Raw genomic sequence first — 13092 nt, forward strand, 5'->3', positions numbered from 1 at the left:
GGACCTACACTAGTCCTGAAAGTGATGTCGCTGTGTGTATGTAGGAAGCGGTGTGAACATCTGAACTATTTCCTTTGAGTCTGAGCTGCCTTTGCATTCAAAGCAAGTGTTACCTCAACCCAGATTGTACTGACCTGCCACAGCTTCGGGTTTGACTGCAAAACAATTCACAAGGCTTTGGTGCCTCCACATGCTGTGGCTTTACTGAGGAGCGTTAGACTGCAGGTGGCTTTGGTACTGCAGTTCACAATCCAGTGAGCATCAGTGAAGGCATTGTCTCCATACTGCTTTCATTCTTCTGGAAAGACAATGAAACACTAGATCAGTTGTAATAATGAAAAGCGTTTCAGGGGTTCTTGCCATGCCTTGCTGCTGTCCAAAGGATTTGTGCAGAACAAAACTCAAATTTGTTCCTCCAGAGCAAGTCAAAGATGCAGCATAACAAGAAAAAGTGATAGTTTCAGGTAGTCAAGTTCACTACCTGTGTGAAAATTGTTATTTACACCTCCCTAACTTGTGTCAGTTTGGTTTTTTTGTCAGCATCTAGCTTCAGACATAGTTTAAAAGTATGCCTTCTGCTAATGGCACTTTGCTAAATTGTCAGCATTCCCAAATTAATAATGAATACGGTTACATAACTTCATTAATACAGTGTCAGCAAATCTTTTGCAGTGCTTTCTATATGCAGAGCCCTGTACTAATGGTCTCATGTTTTCCTTTATGCTACACACAGTAATGGCAGATGGAAGGATGGGAATAGTGTTTGGGACAGAAGTACACTGCCATAGAAATATTATATTGTGTCTTAAGTATTTATTTTTTTAATTAATATTTTATACTCCAATTTTTTCAACTTCATTAATTTATGTCTGTTATTTTAGGACTAATACAGTTAACATAGGGTATGTGTAGTAACATGACTTGAGCAGCACATCGTTAATTGAACTACATCTATTATTTTGAAGTTTTAAGATCAGTTAGCCTGCCTGTTTGCTTAATATACAGAGTATTTTGACTTTCCAATAAGGTGACCAGTGCCCTTATTTGACAGATAAATGAGCTTTTATTTCATTTATTTCCCTCAGGGGGAAAGAAGAAAGTTAGTGTTTATTCCACAAGCATATTAGAGAAATGAGTATTTAATTATAACTTGTTCTGTGTTTTTAGGCGCTCCTTTGAATTTTTAGACCTGTTATTACAAGAGTGGCAAACACATTCACTGGAAAGGTATGAGCCAGTGTACTTTTTCCCCTAAAATAAACAGCTAATGTAATTTAAGACAGAAATACTGTTATTGAATCCTTTAATTGGATTATGTTGTTCAGTGTTGGCCAGCCTTTCTGGCATAGACAGCCTTTCTAGCACAGCCGGTCATGTGGCTCATTCAGGTGCCAGGGGGAAGGGGAGCTGCTTGTTCCAGCCTTGGCTTCCTGTTGCCTCCTCTCCTTACCCTCTGCCTCTCCTATCCTGCGTGTGAGCAATGCATACACAGGTAAGCATCTGTCTTTTCGCCTGGAAGGAGGAAGTTCGTGTGTTTGCTGTAAAAGAGGGCAAGTGGGCTTAGGCTGGAGGACCTTTTTGTGGTAATGAGGAAGAGCACACTGTAGCTTCTCCAGATAGATGGGGAAATAGTACGTGCATCAGTTCTACAGGATGGTCAGTGTAAACACAGGGTAAGAGCAAAGAGACTAAAGGGCATCCAGAGAAGGCTCTGAAGAATCCATCCAGCTCCACAGCCACATTTCTGTCCTCCAAGGTGCTCCTGAGAAAGGGAGCAATGGGGAAATCATTTCATTTATGCCAGTGTCTAAAAAAAACCCACAAAACCCACCACCTCCCACCCCCCTGCCCCCACAAAAAACCCCAATTAACAAACCTCCTGCCCAAAACTTACCTTGAATTAAAATTTTTTTATCTTCACAAGTTTGTGTTCTGATGGGTACTTTGCTGTTCTTTGAGTGTGTATTCAGGTTTAGAACTCATATGCCAAAAGCTTTCAGAGCTGAAAGAAAACTTACGGTCTTAATTTTTCCCCTTTTCTTACTAGTAATATAACAGTGGAAATAGTTTTTCCACTTGAGGAAGGTAGATGTCTTAAAAAAGGTATTTTTAAATAACTTTTTAAGTGTGATAGGTGGACATATGTCAGGAAAGTAGATTAAAATCCTTTTAGATTGAAGGACTAAGCTGACCTAAACCTTTACAGAAGGTACAGTTATGTCGTTGGTGTGCTTAAGTGTTTGTTTACTGCGTATCTTGGAAAGAACTGGTATTGCCGCTTTTTTTTACTTGGTGAAATGTTAATTAAAGTGTAAAGCTACTGCTTAGAGTTTGGAGTAGCAAAATAGCATGAAGAATGTCTTTCTTCTAGGCATGCAGCTGTCTTGGTTGAAACAATCAAGAAGGGCATTCATGATGCTGATGCAGAAGCAAGAGTGGAGGCAAGAAAGTGAGTTTTGATTAATTTTGCTCTGAAAAATTGCATGTGCTAAATGAGTGATAGAAGGCTCTAATCCAAGGTGATCTGCTATCCGTGGCTGAAGAGGAGGACACTTGTTTGGTTGAAAACTGATGTTTCTGTCCTGAATTACTACCTAGTTTCTTTTTCAAAAGACATCCTCAAAGCTGAGTCAGTCAATACAGTTCTGCAGCATGTGATGATTCTACTGAAAGACAAGTTAGAAAGGTTGATATTGCTGCATAATCATTCTCCCCCCATTAATTAAGTCTTTAAACAACTGCAGTACTTTGACTACTGAGAAGGCCAGAAAAGAATTCCTTTTGTTTCTTCACAGAACTAGTAAATGAATGTGAGATACTCAGAGGATGGATTTAAGTTGCTTTGAAAAGATTAATTCAGTCAATGTAGCTGATTTATTTTATGATTTGATAAGCATTGTATGCTTTACATAGTCTCAGTTCCTTTCACTCCCATCCATGGTTCATTCTGTAATCTTTACTTCCTGACTCCACCCTTTAAAGAAAATATAGAGCATTTACATGTGGTTATTCTCTTTTGCAGGGCTTATCTGGGCCTTAGAAATCACTTTCCTAGTGAAGCTGAGACTCTGTACAATTCTCTGGAGCCACCCTATCAAAGAAGCCTTCAGACCTACTTGAAGAATTCTGGCAGTATAGCATCTCTCCCTCAGTCCGACAGGTCATCCTCTAGCTCACAGGAGAGCCTCAAGTAAGGGTCACTTCACTGTTTCTGAGCCAAGAAAAAAATGCAGTTTCTCAAAAGCAAATTATCCAGATTTCTGTTGAATTCAGAAAAGCTGCAATTTTATTTTGCGACTTCCAAATTTTTTAATAAAAAATTCTTCTATGGTGGTTTGCTATATGACAGCATCACCTCAGCAAGGTGAAAAGTATGGGCAGTCTTTATAACCGGATTTTAGCTCACTGTATTCATATATTCATTCCTTAACAGCTGCTTTAAACACCAAGATATTATCAAAGTTCATATTGATGTCCAGCATTCTGACATGCTGAATAGGTTCTAGGACAGCTATACTGGTGTTATTCCTTTTTCATCACTTTTCGCTGGCAAGCTTGAAAAAGGGACATCAACAATGAGATTCATCCAGACTGCAGATTGGTTTGGGGTTTTTTTCCCCCGTCTTCACTGTACTGAATATGTATCAGCAGTATTTTGCAGCTATGCCAGTTACTACAGGGTGGGTCTGTGCTGCAGTCAGTTGTGTATTAACATGCATAGACAATCTTGAGCTGAATAAATTAAAGTTTGCTTAGGTACCAATAGCAAAAGAACTCTACTGGCTTTTTAGCAAAAATGTGAAGTAGTAGTAGTATGCAGTGATTTTTGTCTTTAAATGCTAGAAAGCTTCCTCAAAGTATTTCAACCTTTTAATATTTCAGATGTTTCATTACCAAAACCAGAGAGCTTGTCTACTCACTTTTGACTTGAAAGCAAAGACTGCTTCTAGCATACTGGAAGTTGCTTTTTTTGCTTTTTTTTCTTTCTTTTTTTTATTTTTTTTGGCTAATGCCTTAAATACCAGAGGTTTACCTTATCTTTCCTGATACTTGTAATTATAAAAAAGATTTTTAAAAAGTAATTCTCTGTGATGCAAGCAATTGCTAGCACTTTATTTTCCACAAATGTTTATTCAAAGATTAAATATTCTTGTTCAGATTAATCTGTATCCCCCATCTGAAAATAAAAGTGCTGTTAATGAGTTACTGGTAATAAACTGTTAAAAACTAAATTACAAGGAAATTAGAATCTTTAAAAATCCTTAAATTTTCAAATGCTTCTCGTATTGCAAGATGTGTAAGTGCTACAGTACAGAAAGTGAGGAGTAAAATAAGAAACAAATAGAAGAGATGATGATATTTGAAATGAATGAAATTTTAACTGTTTTATTATTAACTTCGCATTCAGGTGGATGTTATTTTTACTCTGTTACCCAAAATTTTACTTCTGGCATTTAGTATAGATGCTGAACTCCCCCTGTATAGGCTAAATTAGGAAATACAGCTCTGATTTTCCTAGAAGTCTGATCCTCTTTGATTTTTGACCTTCTGAACACATCTCATACAATTCATTACTCCAAAATTGTTTTAAAGAATATGGTGGAATGAGAGAGAAATGTGGTGACTTCTGCCTACCTATATGGAACTGCTTACATAAAATGTCAGTTGCAATGGATTGTGGCAGTTGTCTGGGACTTTGGTTTGAAGCAAGGTGTAAGGTCAGGATGCGCCCAGGAGCTCTCCCTCAGCCTCCTCACCTTACTCGAGGCAAAGTACCTTCAAAACACTAGTTAGTCATGTCAGAAAAGCAGGTTTATTCAGAATAAGCTGCAAACACATGTTCTTCTGTGAGGATTTAGGTAATGGTGCTGACCTCTATATTACTGTTGAGCACTTGAGCTAATAACTGGGGTAAATATACAGGATGAGGCATCTCTTTTCTCTCTGCTTTTAGGTTTAAAATGAGAGGAATTATTTTTACTAAAGCTGAGACGCTGACTCGGCTTGTAATTTGACTGTTGATTAAATACTCAACTATTTCATCAAATACAAACTTTCCCCATGGGATACTCAACCAATTAATATGCTATTATGTTTTCTTCCACCAGCCTTTTTCTTTTCCCTGGTCTCTCTGGCTGCATTTTACCCTTCCAAACCAGGCCAAAGGATGGGCTCACAATTAAACTTGAGTAGACTGAAACACTTGTGCTTGAGTAACTACTTGTTTTTGCAGTGAAAAGGAAATGAAGACAAAACCTAGAGGAAAAGGCATGGGATTTTTCTCGTTTTATAAATTATGGGAGCCTCTACATTCCAGCTGGGGAAATGGAGTCTAGCTGCTTGGAAGCATCAATACTTCCTTTTTCAATTTGTAACTTAATTCTTGAAACATCTGGGACTGGAAGAGGCTTATGAGTTGGGCACCTGTTTTTCTTGTTACTGCAGACACCACTTCATATTATGTCTTTCATAAATAAAGCGTTTTGGGTAGCTCTCACTGTTCTTGTTTGATGGCTGATTTATAAGATCGGCCCTGTGGTTAAAACCTTGATCTGACCACCTTAAATGTTTCTGTGACCAAGTCTGGAATGCCTGAACTTGAAGTGTACCTGTCGGTAACTGAAGGATTAGTACTTTGTGATAAAGATGTAGTTTTATAAAATATAAAAGATAAGATAATTCTGGTTTTCTTACCATTCTCTACGTATTTCTCTAAAATATGCTGAGGAGGTTGAAAAGGAGAGAAGAACAGAATATTATTCTTTTTCTTCTCTTTTATTGTTGACTTTTTCATCTGATACATGAGACTTACTGTATTTATTGACTTCTTTCCAGTCGGCCTCTATCTTCTAAATGGTCTGCAGCCAGTCCAGCAAGTCTTGCAGGCAGAGGTAAGGTGGTTCAGTGCACAGTTACTGTTCTTCATGGTCTTTGAATTTAAAGTTCTAAATGCAGCTTAAAATTTTACTATCTCAGCACTTACCCTATTTCCAGGATAAATAATGGTATGTGTCACTACAAACTACCTGGAGCTAAGATTGCCTCAAACTCACTTCATGTTTTAGTAGTTTCAGTTGTTTCAAGTATAAGACATAATTCGGTAATAGTTCAGTATTAATTGATCATCTGTGCTGGAGTTTTGTCATGGAACAGTCACTTTCAAAGAAACAAAACATTATTCTTTGGTCTGTTCATGATTAGGCTTATGGCAATTTGAAATTAAAGACTCACTGTCTCTTTCATCTGTTCCCATGTAGCTGTTCATCTTTCTAAATAAATAAAGAAAGAAACAACAGCCAAACCACATATTTGTAATTCAAAGAGTTTAATTATGTGTTTAGTTTTCAGAATTTAATAAGTTCAGTGTCTTTTCCCACAATGTTTTAGTAACTCTTGGAAAATAAATCATTGAGCTGCTTTTTACAAATGGACTGTAATTGAGAGTGCTTGTTTTCTGGATACTGAAACTGATAAGGGGAGTGTAGTTTAGAACACTTAAAACAATGCTTAAAATTAACTGAAGTGAATAGCTAAAATGCAGTAAATAATAGGAAGTGAATATGAAAATACTGAAGATTAGACCCTAAAGCACTTCAGAGTATGCATTCAGCTTACCTGTCTGTGGCTTTACCTTAGCTGAAGTGTGGGAGCATTTTCTTCCTTCAGTTTCTCAAGGAATTATGTGAATTTTCTTATATTTGTGAAGCATTGAATAAGGTAATAAATCACACAAAGGTTCAGAATTATGTCATTTTTACTAGGGTAAGAACACAGGGTTTGCACTAAATAATGCTAAAATTTCATGCTGAATGAAGATAAATACTACTGTAAAACAAACTGTCCTTTTTAAGCAGTTCATTGCAAGACCAGGTCTAGTTTGCTTTTTAATCTCAGTAATACTTGGCTTAATAATAACTTAAGCTTTTTTACATAGTTTTCTGTGCTTTCTGCAAGCATGCTGCGGTGGTAGTAGATGTTAACCTTTTCAATATAATTAATTTTATTCAGTATCAACTCATTTCTTTTTTACATTTTTTTTTTTTTTCCCTCTTCTGGTAGTTTCAGGCAGCAGCAAGGGCGTTCCAAGCCCGGGCACCCTGCAGAGGTCTCGCAGTGACATCGATGTGAACGCTGCCGCGGGTGCGAAGGCCCGGCATGCTGCTGGACAGACAGCTGGAGCTGGGCGCCTCTCAGCAGCCGGGCTGCCCCCGGGGTCCTACGCCTCCCTAGGTAAGGGAAGCACCTTTGCACTGCTCTGAGATATCCTTGTGATTTTCTTGATCAGAAAGTTACTGTACAATACTCCTGTATTTGAAAAGCGGTCGTCGTTTTTAGTAGCACTGGAGTATGGCAAAAGAACAAGTCTTCAGAAGAAAGTCACAAAGTTTCCTAGATGCTTTATTCTTCTTGTGCTGGAAGAATGCCAGTGCAAAGAGTATGTCCATACTATGCTCTTTAAATGTCTTCATCTGGAATTAATACTAAGTGCTGGAAGGAGTGGTACCTTTACTTAACATCTTGTGGTGATCATGACCTTTTTTTGTTTGTAAAAGTAATATAGAAATGAGTGTGAGGGCTCTTGATTTTCCATTTTTCTCAGCTCTTCTGGTATTGTACAACAGTGCTAAAGAGATACCTTGGCAGTAAGAGGTGGCTTCTTCATGAAATTCAGAAGTGTTTTACGCAATAACTTACAACACTGAGTTCATTAATTTCTTCCTGAGGGCATTGATGGAACTATGTGTATGTTTTATGTAGCTGACAGTCTCCATTGATACTTGCTGTTGGACATAGAAAGTGCTACAAGTGATAAGAGTGCAGGAAAGTATTTGATAATGATGGTGGTGTAGGTGCTTGGACATCCACTGAGTGAGAATGGTAAAGGTCTATGAACATGTTTTTGTTCTAAATTTTTAGCTTATCCATGCTGTAGGGATGGCAATGGGGGAAGAGGGGTTCAGTGTTCACAAAACAGGTTTTTTTCTTCTCAGCTTCTGTGCCAGCTAGATCACCAAGGAGAGGCATGTTCTAATGTCAGTACAGCCATAGATGATCACAAGAGACAAGCTACATGGTTCTTCTGATTTGCATTGTGTTTGGGTAGAGGTTAGCATACATGTAGGCTGTGGTTTGCAAAGATTTTGGTTGTGCTTTTTAAAATCAAAATGTAAGTTAAAAGGTATCTAAAATGAGTTGATTCTCTTTGTCATCGGGGCCCACTTGAAACGCTGTGAACGACATTGATTTTAGGTGTTAAATTTAAGAGTATAAGCAATCCCACCTAAAAGGAATAATTGGTACTTGGAATAGCAGTTTCAGATGTGGGCTCCCTCTGGTGCCCACAGAGGGGGCAGCAGAACCTGCTGGGTCGCAGGTGGACACCGACGTGAGGCTGCTCGGTGGAGGGGATTGCTGGTGGTTCCCCAGGGAAGTTGTGGATGCCCCATCCCTGACAGTATTCAAGAGTAGGCTGGATCAGGCTTGGAGCAAACCTCTCCCATGGAAGGTGTCCCTGCCCACCGTAGGGGGGTTGGAACTAGGTGATCTTTAAGGTCCCCTCCAACCCAAACCATTCTAGAATTCTAGAACTGTCAGTTCCTCCTAACTTAATGCCTAAAAGCCTGAAAAATATGGGATGATTATTTTCCAAGATAAGAGTATTGCCTGGTGTGTTTTGATGTGCAACAGAACATATTTTGAACTTCATACAAAGCTGACATTCAATTAAAAGTGCCACAGAGCATGGTGACAGAAGGAAAAGTCAAATGGAAAACAAAGAGAGAGATCCTGCTCTGTTAATGTCTTCTTTACGCTGCTCAAATGAAGGGACTATGTTGTCTTAAGATTTTCAGAGAAAATTAACTCTTGATTGGAGTATTGGTTTGCTTTCAGAACATTTAAAGCAATATCTGATTCATGCTAAGAATTTTGTAAGCAAGGGTTGAAAAGGGAACAGAAGTTTCTACTGAAGTAAACAGTGGTGGGTTTATGCAGGAAAATAACAGAAATAGCTTATTCTCTTTATAATTTATTGATTGGGTGAGTGTGGATGAGGGACTGGAATAATCAGCAATGTCCAGGTCCTATTTGTTTGAAGGATTTGAGTTGCTGGAAAGCTTTACCTTGCTAGCAGATGCAGTCACATGTGGAGAACAGTATGATGGTCATTTGAAATGGCAAAATAATGTAATACTGCCAATGTACAGTAAAAGTCAAATCTTAGTGCAGACAGTGAAGGGGCAGTGGTAGTCAAGGAGACCAAGGTTTGTTTACAATCACACAAAAGCTGTACTGCTTGATTGATCTTGGCTCAATCTCCTAACAGTTTTTTAACTGAGGTGAGGTAAGGTAATCTGGATGATACATACCTTGCAGACAGTGTGACTGTTTTCTGTTGTGGATTAGCTTCAAAGTATTGTTTACTCTTAGTTTTCAAAAGGTAACCTTAAAATGAATGGAGTGCGAATCCAAGCAAGTGCCATGTTTCAGAAAATGGGCTAATTTGTAAAGTTCTTTCCTCTGTTCATTTGAAGGGGTTTATTTATAGTAGCCCAAATATGGAAAGTTAAATGACAGAACTGTCAAGCTAATGCTGCTGACCATGGTATGAAAAGACCTAGGCAATGTTACTGTGTTTCTATAATGCTTTCCGCTTCCTTTAGGTGTTGCAGTCAGTACCAAAATAAATGACATTGTCTCCTAGAGCTTGAATTTATTTTCAGCCTGGCTTGCAGAGAAACATCCACCTTTTGCTTACACAGCTATCAGATTTAAAGCCTCAGAAGGCCAGAAGCTTATAAGCACAGTAATCCATAATTGTGTTCACCCATCTCTTCCCTTTTCATTATTAATAGAAGAACTCTTGCTTATTTATGGTTTTTAAAAGACTATTCTAGAAGCAGGAGGATAGTCTCTAGTTATTTTAAATGTTGACTATCTTTGACATCCTTAAGTATTAATGTCCTTGTTGAGGAAGCTTGAGCTGTAATTATATATGTCTCATGCTAAATATTTTAATTTTGATTGTTACTGTCAGAATATTTATGCACTACCTTCCAGCTGAACTGGTAAATATTTAATGCTTTTAAACCAGAGTGAAACTTTCTCTCATTTGTCCTCTGTCTTAATTGTGCTGTTTTGTCCCTCCTGTCCCTTACCCCAGAGGGGTCTTCATGTTCAGTAGTGAATTTCATAAGAAATATAATTATGTTGTTCAGTAATGATATACATATGTACTGATGCTTCAGTAACTGTTCACACCAAGAATGAAACCATTTATAAATGTTTTACTGTAAGGGTTGTCTCAAATCTGGGAAATACAAAGAGAATCAATATCCTTGTGCAGGGTACTTGTACCCTGTTCTGTAATTTTGTAACTTGGACTGAGCAAAACCAACTTTGCTTAAGGTAGCTTATACATGCATTAATTAGATAAACGTGTCTGCTGTAATTAATATTAATGCATTTTCCTCAATTAATGTTTTATGACTCTGCTGTGAACACCTTTATTCTAACACACTAAGTTTTCCATGTTTCTTTGCCTGCTTTTCCAACAAAGAGGATACTTCTGACAAGATGGATGGTAAGAAATTATTTAGTCTGTCCTCTAATTCTATTAAATATCTAATAAAGTGTCTTTTATGTAAAGTATTGATGTTTAATATATTTGTCTGTTCATTAACAAATTACTATGCTGTTTTCATTAACTCCTGTGTAATCTTGATGTCTTATTATATGTATGATTGCTTTATTTGTCAATTTTGGGAATGTTTGGTCTGTATCAGCAACAGAAACATTATCAGAAATCTGGCTTTACCCCCCTTTTTTAAAAGAAGCTCTACTAATTACAGAGCAATTTTGTAATTGTTACATGCTGCTTTTTAACTAGTTAAATACATGCTTTTTAAATGGCTAGTTCCAATGTATTCCATAGTTTTATGTGTAAAGTCAATTTTTTTAACTTGGCAGAACAGCAGTGGGAGAGCAGAAGATGCTTGACCACATAATTAAGTATAAAAAAAAGCAAAACCAAAGAAAACTTCTCTATCAAAATCTAGCCTTGCTGCATATTTTTAAGTGCCTGTAAATTCTGTAGCACAATGTAATTCTGTTAAAGAATCATTTGTGAAGAAGACCTACCTGTAAAATAGCTTACCAAGTATTCCAACTTAGTTTTAGCACTTGCTTTTCCTTAATTCACTCTGTTACAAACACATGGAGGGACTGAAAAGCCGTTGAGCATCAGGCTTCTCATAGCAATTGTCTGTTTCAGGTGTGTGGAAATAATGCTTCACATATAATAAAGTGACAGAGTCCCAGCCTGCTGCCTGGTGATTCTAGTTCTAGTATATTGCTTGGGAGCACTTAACGAGCACTTAACAAGTTTGCTGCTTACTTTATATTTTGTGTCATGTATTTATTAACTGTGCAAGTTTGGAATAATGAGTAGTTTACTGGAAGCACGTGTATCTCATAAAAATTAAAAGACTAAGAAGGTAGATCTCCAAACCAGCATCCTGAATCATTTCAAGACACAGATGCTTCTTGAAAGAATTTGAGCTGGTTTTGAGCACTGAAGATGTCAAGACTAGTTTAATAAAATGAGGAGGGTTTGTACAGGATAGTAGAGTCTGTATCACTTATTTCCATATGACGTTTCCTTAGGTTACAAGTAGTAGGCTTTATTTATAGCTGTTTGTGCTAAATCTTGAGCCTTGGACATTGTCACCAGAAATAAAGGTTCTTAGGGCCATGTAGGCTTTTTCTTTTGTTCTAACCAGAAGTCAGAACTTATGATATGTTGCACATTTCTGTTTAAAAACAGCAAGGGAAATGCTGCACAGAGTAACAGGTTGGGTTTTGTTCTAGAGGCTATCTTCAGATATGATGTGCAAGATGGAATGAACACAGCTTAGTTCATTCCATCTTGCACATCATATCTGAAGATAGCCTCCAGCTGTAGTTGTACAATATAGCTGTTCTGATCTCAACACCACCAGGAGGAACTACTTTTTTCTTTTTACCACTAACTTCGTCCACATGTTTTTTATCTCTTCTTTTGCTAGCACCTTGTGATAATCCATTATCAATTACTGTAGGTGAAAAAACTCCATAAAACTGATTTCATAAAAGTGACTAATATTCTGCTATTTAGCTTTTGGAGCTGCCAGTGAGCCTTTAACCATCCAGACCAGGCAGTAGCACGAGGTTGAGAGGAAACAGAAGCACCCCTTTTAGGAGCAGCTGTCTGTTAGCCTGACTTAGGTGTTGCATAGAATCTGCCTTCCAGAGTTGGAGTTGGAGGGCTAGCTCAGGGTTTGGGGGTTGGGTATTTTATTTGGTTTTGGTTTTTTGCAAACTGGCAAATTTGATTGGAAAACTTGGAGGCACTCCTATATACCTATTACTGTAACTGATTTTTGTGAAGAAGCATTGAAATTTACACTGAAATAATTTTAGAGAGAGTTTTTAAAAATACTTCCTTGAAGATGCTGTAACATGAGAAAATTTTCCCAGCAAATCTGGCTAAGTTCAGGCTAGCCAAAGACACTAACAGATGTTTTCATTATTGTAGTTCTCTCGTAAGGCAGAAGTGGTAGAGAGTGGAAATAAAAATGGAGGTAGCCTTTGATATTTTTTTAGGGGCATTTAACATTTTTATCATTACTGGTATATATTTTATTACATAATAAGATTCATCTCAAAGGAGCTTAGAGGAATGACTGGCAATTAGGCAGCTTCCCATCGGTTCCTAGGGTACTGATGGGAAAAAGGCTTGTCTGTCTCTCACGTTGTCAAAAATCAAGCCTTGTTAAGCTCAGCATACTTGTTCAAGTGTGATGTGATTTCAGCAAGCTCATATTCCTTCCACGTCTCTGAGCAAGACTTGATCTTGTGCATGTGTATCTTCAGAGTAATCACAGGCTTAATTCAGAGAAATCCTCCTTGCTGGCAGTTCCTATCAAATTAGCACTGTCCAGTGTGGGAAACACTGTGTTTTTCTCTGAGGTTATGCATAATAGTATGTTTCATATTTTTAGGAGAGCTTGTATTACAGTATTTTTAATGTCTGTTTTGATCTGTATGTTTAAT

General features: G+C 37.6%; 1 protein-coding gene across 14 annotated transcripts in view; it reads left to right on the forward strand.

The window, feature by feature from the left end:
* The window catches only part of CLASP2 (cytoplasmic linker associated protein 2), a 146690-nt gene that overhangs the window by 84864 nt on the left and 48734 nt on the right, over window positions 1-13092 (forward strand). For 7 of the 14 annotated variants that reach the window (XM_069007701.1, XM_069007706.1, XM_069007704.1 and 4 more), the window contains 6 exons: window positions 1168-1227; window positions 2372-2449; window positions 3023-3190; window positions 5836-5891; window positions 7060-7230; window positions 10559-10582. In XM_069007701.1, the coding sequence (XP_068863802.1) occupies window positions 1168-1227; window positions 2372-2449; window positions 3023-3190; window positions 5836-5891; window positions 7060-7230; window positions 10559-10582 (557 nt within the window). The remainder of the gene's footprint in view (window positions 1-1167; window positions 1228-2371; window positions 2450-3022; window positions 3191-5835; window positions 5892-7059; window positions 7231-10558; window positions 10583-13092) is intronic. The other 7 variants (XM_069007702.1, XM_069007703.1, XM_069007707.1 and 4 more) reach the window with 1 other exon arrangement.

This window comes from Aphelocoma coerulescens, chromosome 2, assembly GCF_041296385.1.
Source record: "Aphelocoma coerulescens isolate FSJ_1873_10779 chromosome 2, UR_Acoe_1.0, whole genome shotgun sequence".
Taxonomy (NCBI): domain Eukaryota; kingdom Metazoa; phylum Chordata; class Aves; order Passeriformes; family Corvidae; genus Aphelocoma; species Aphelocoma coerulescens.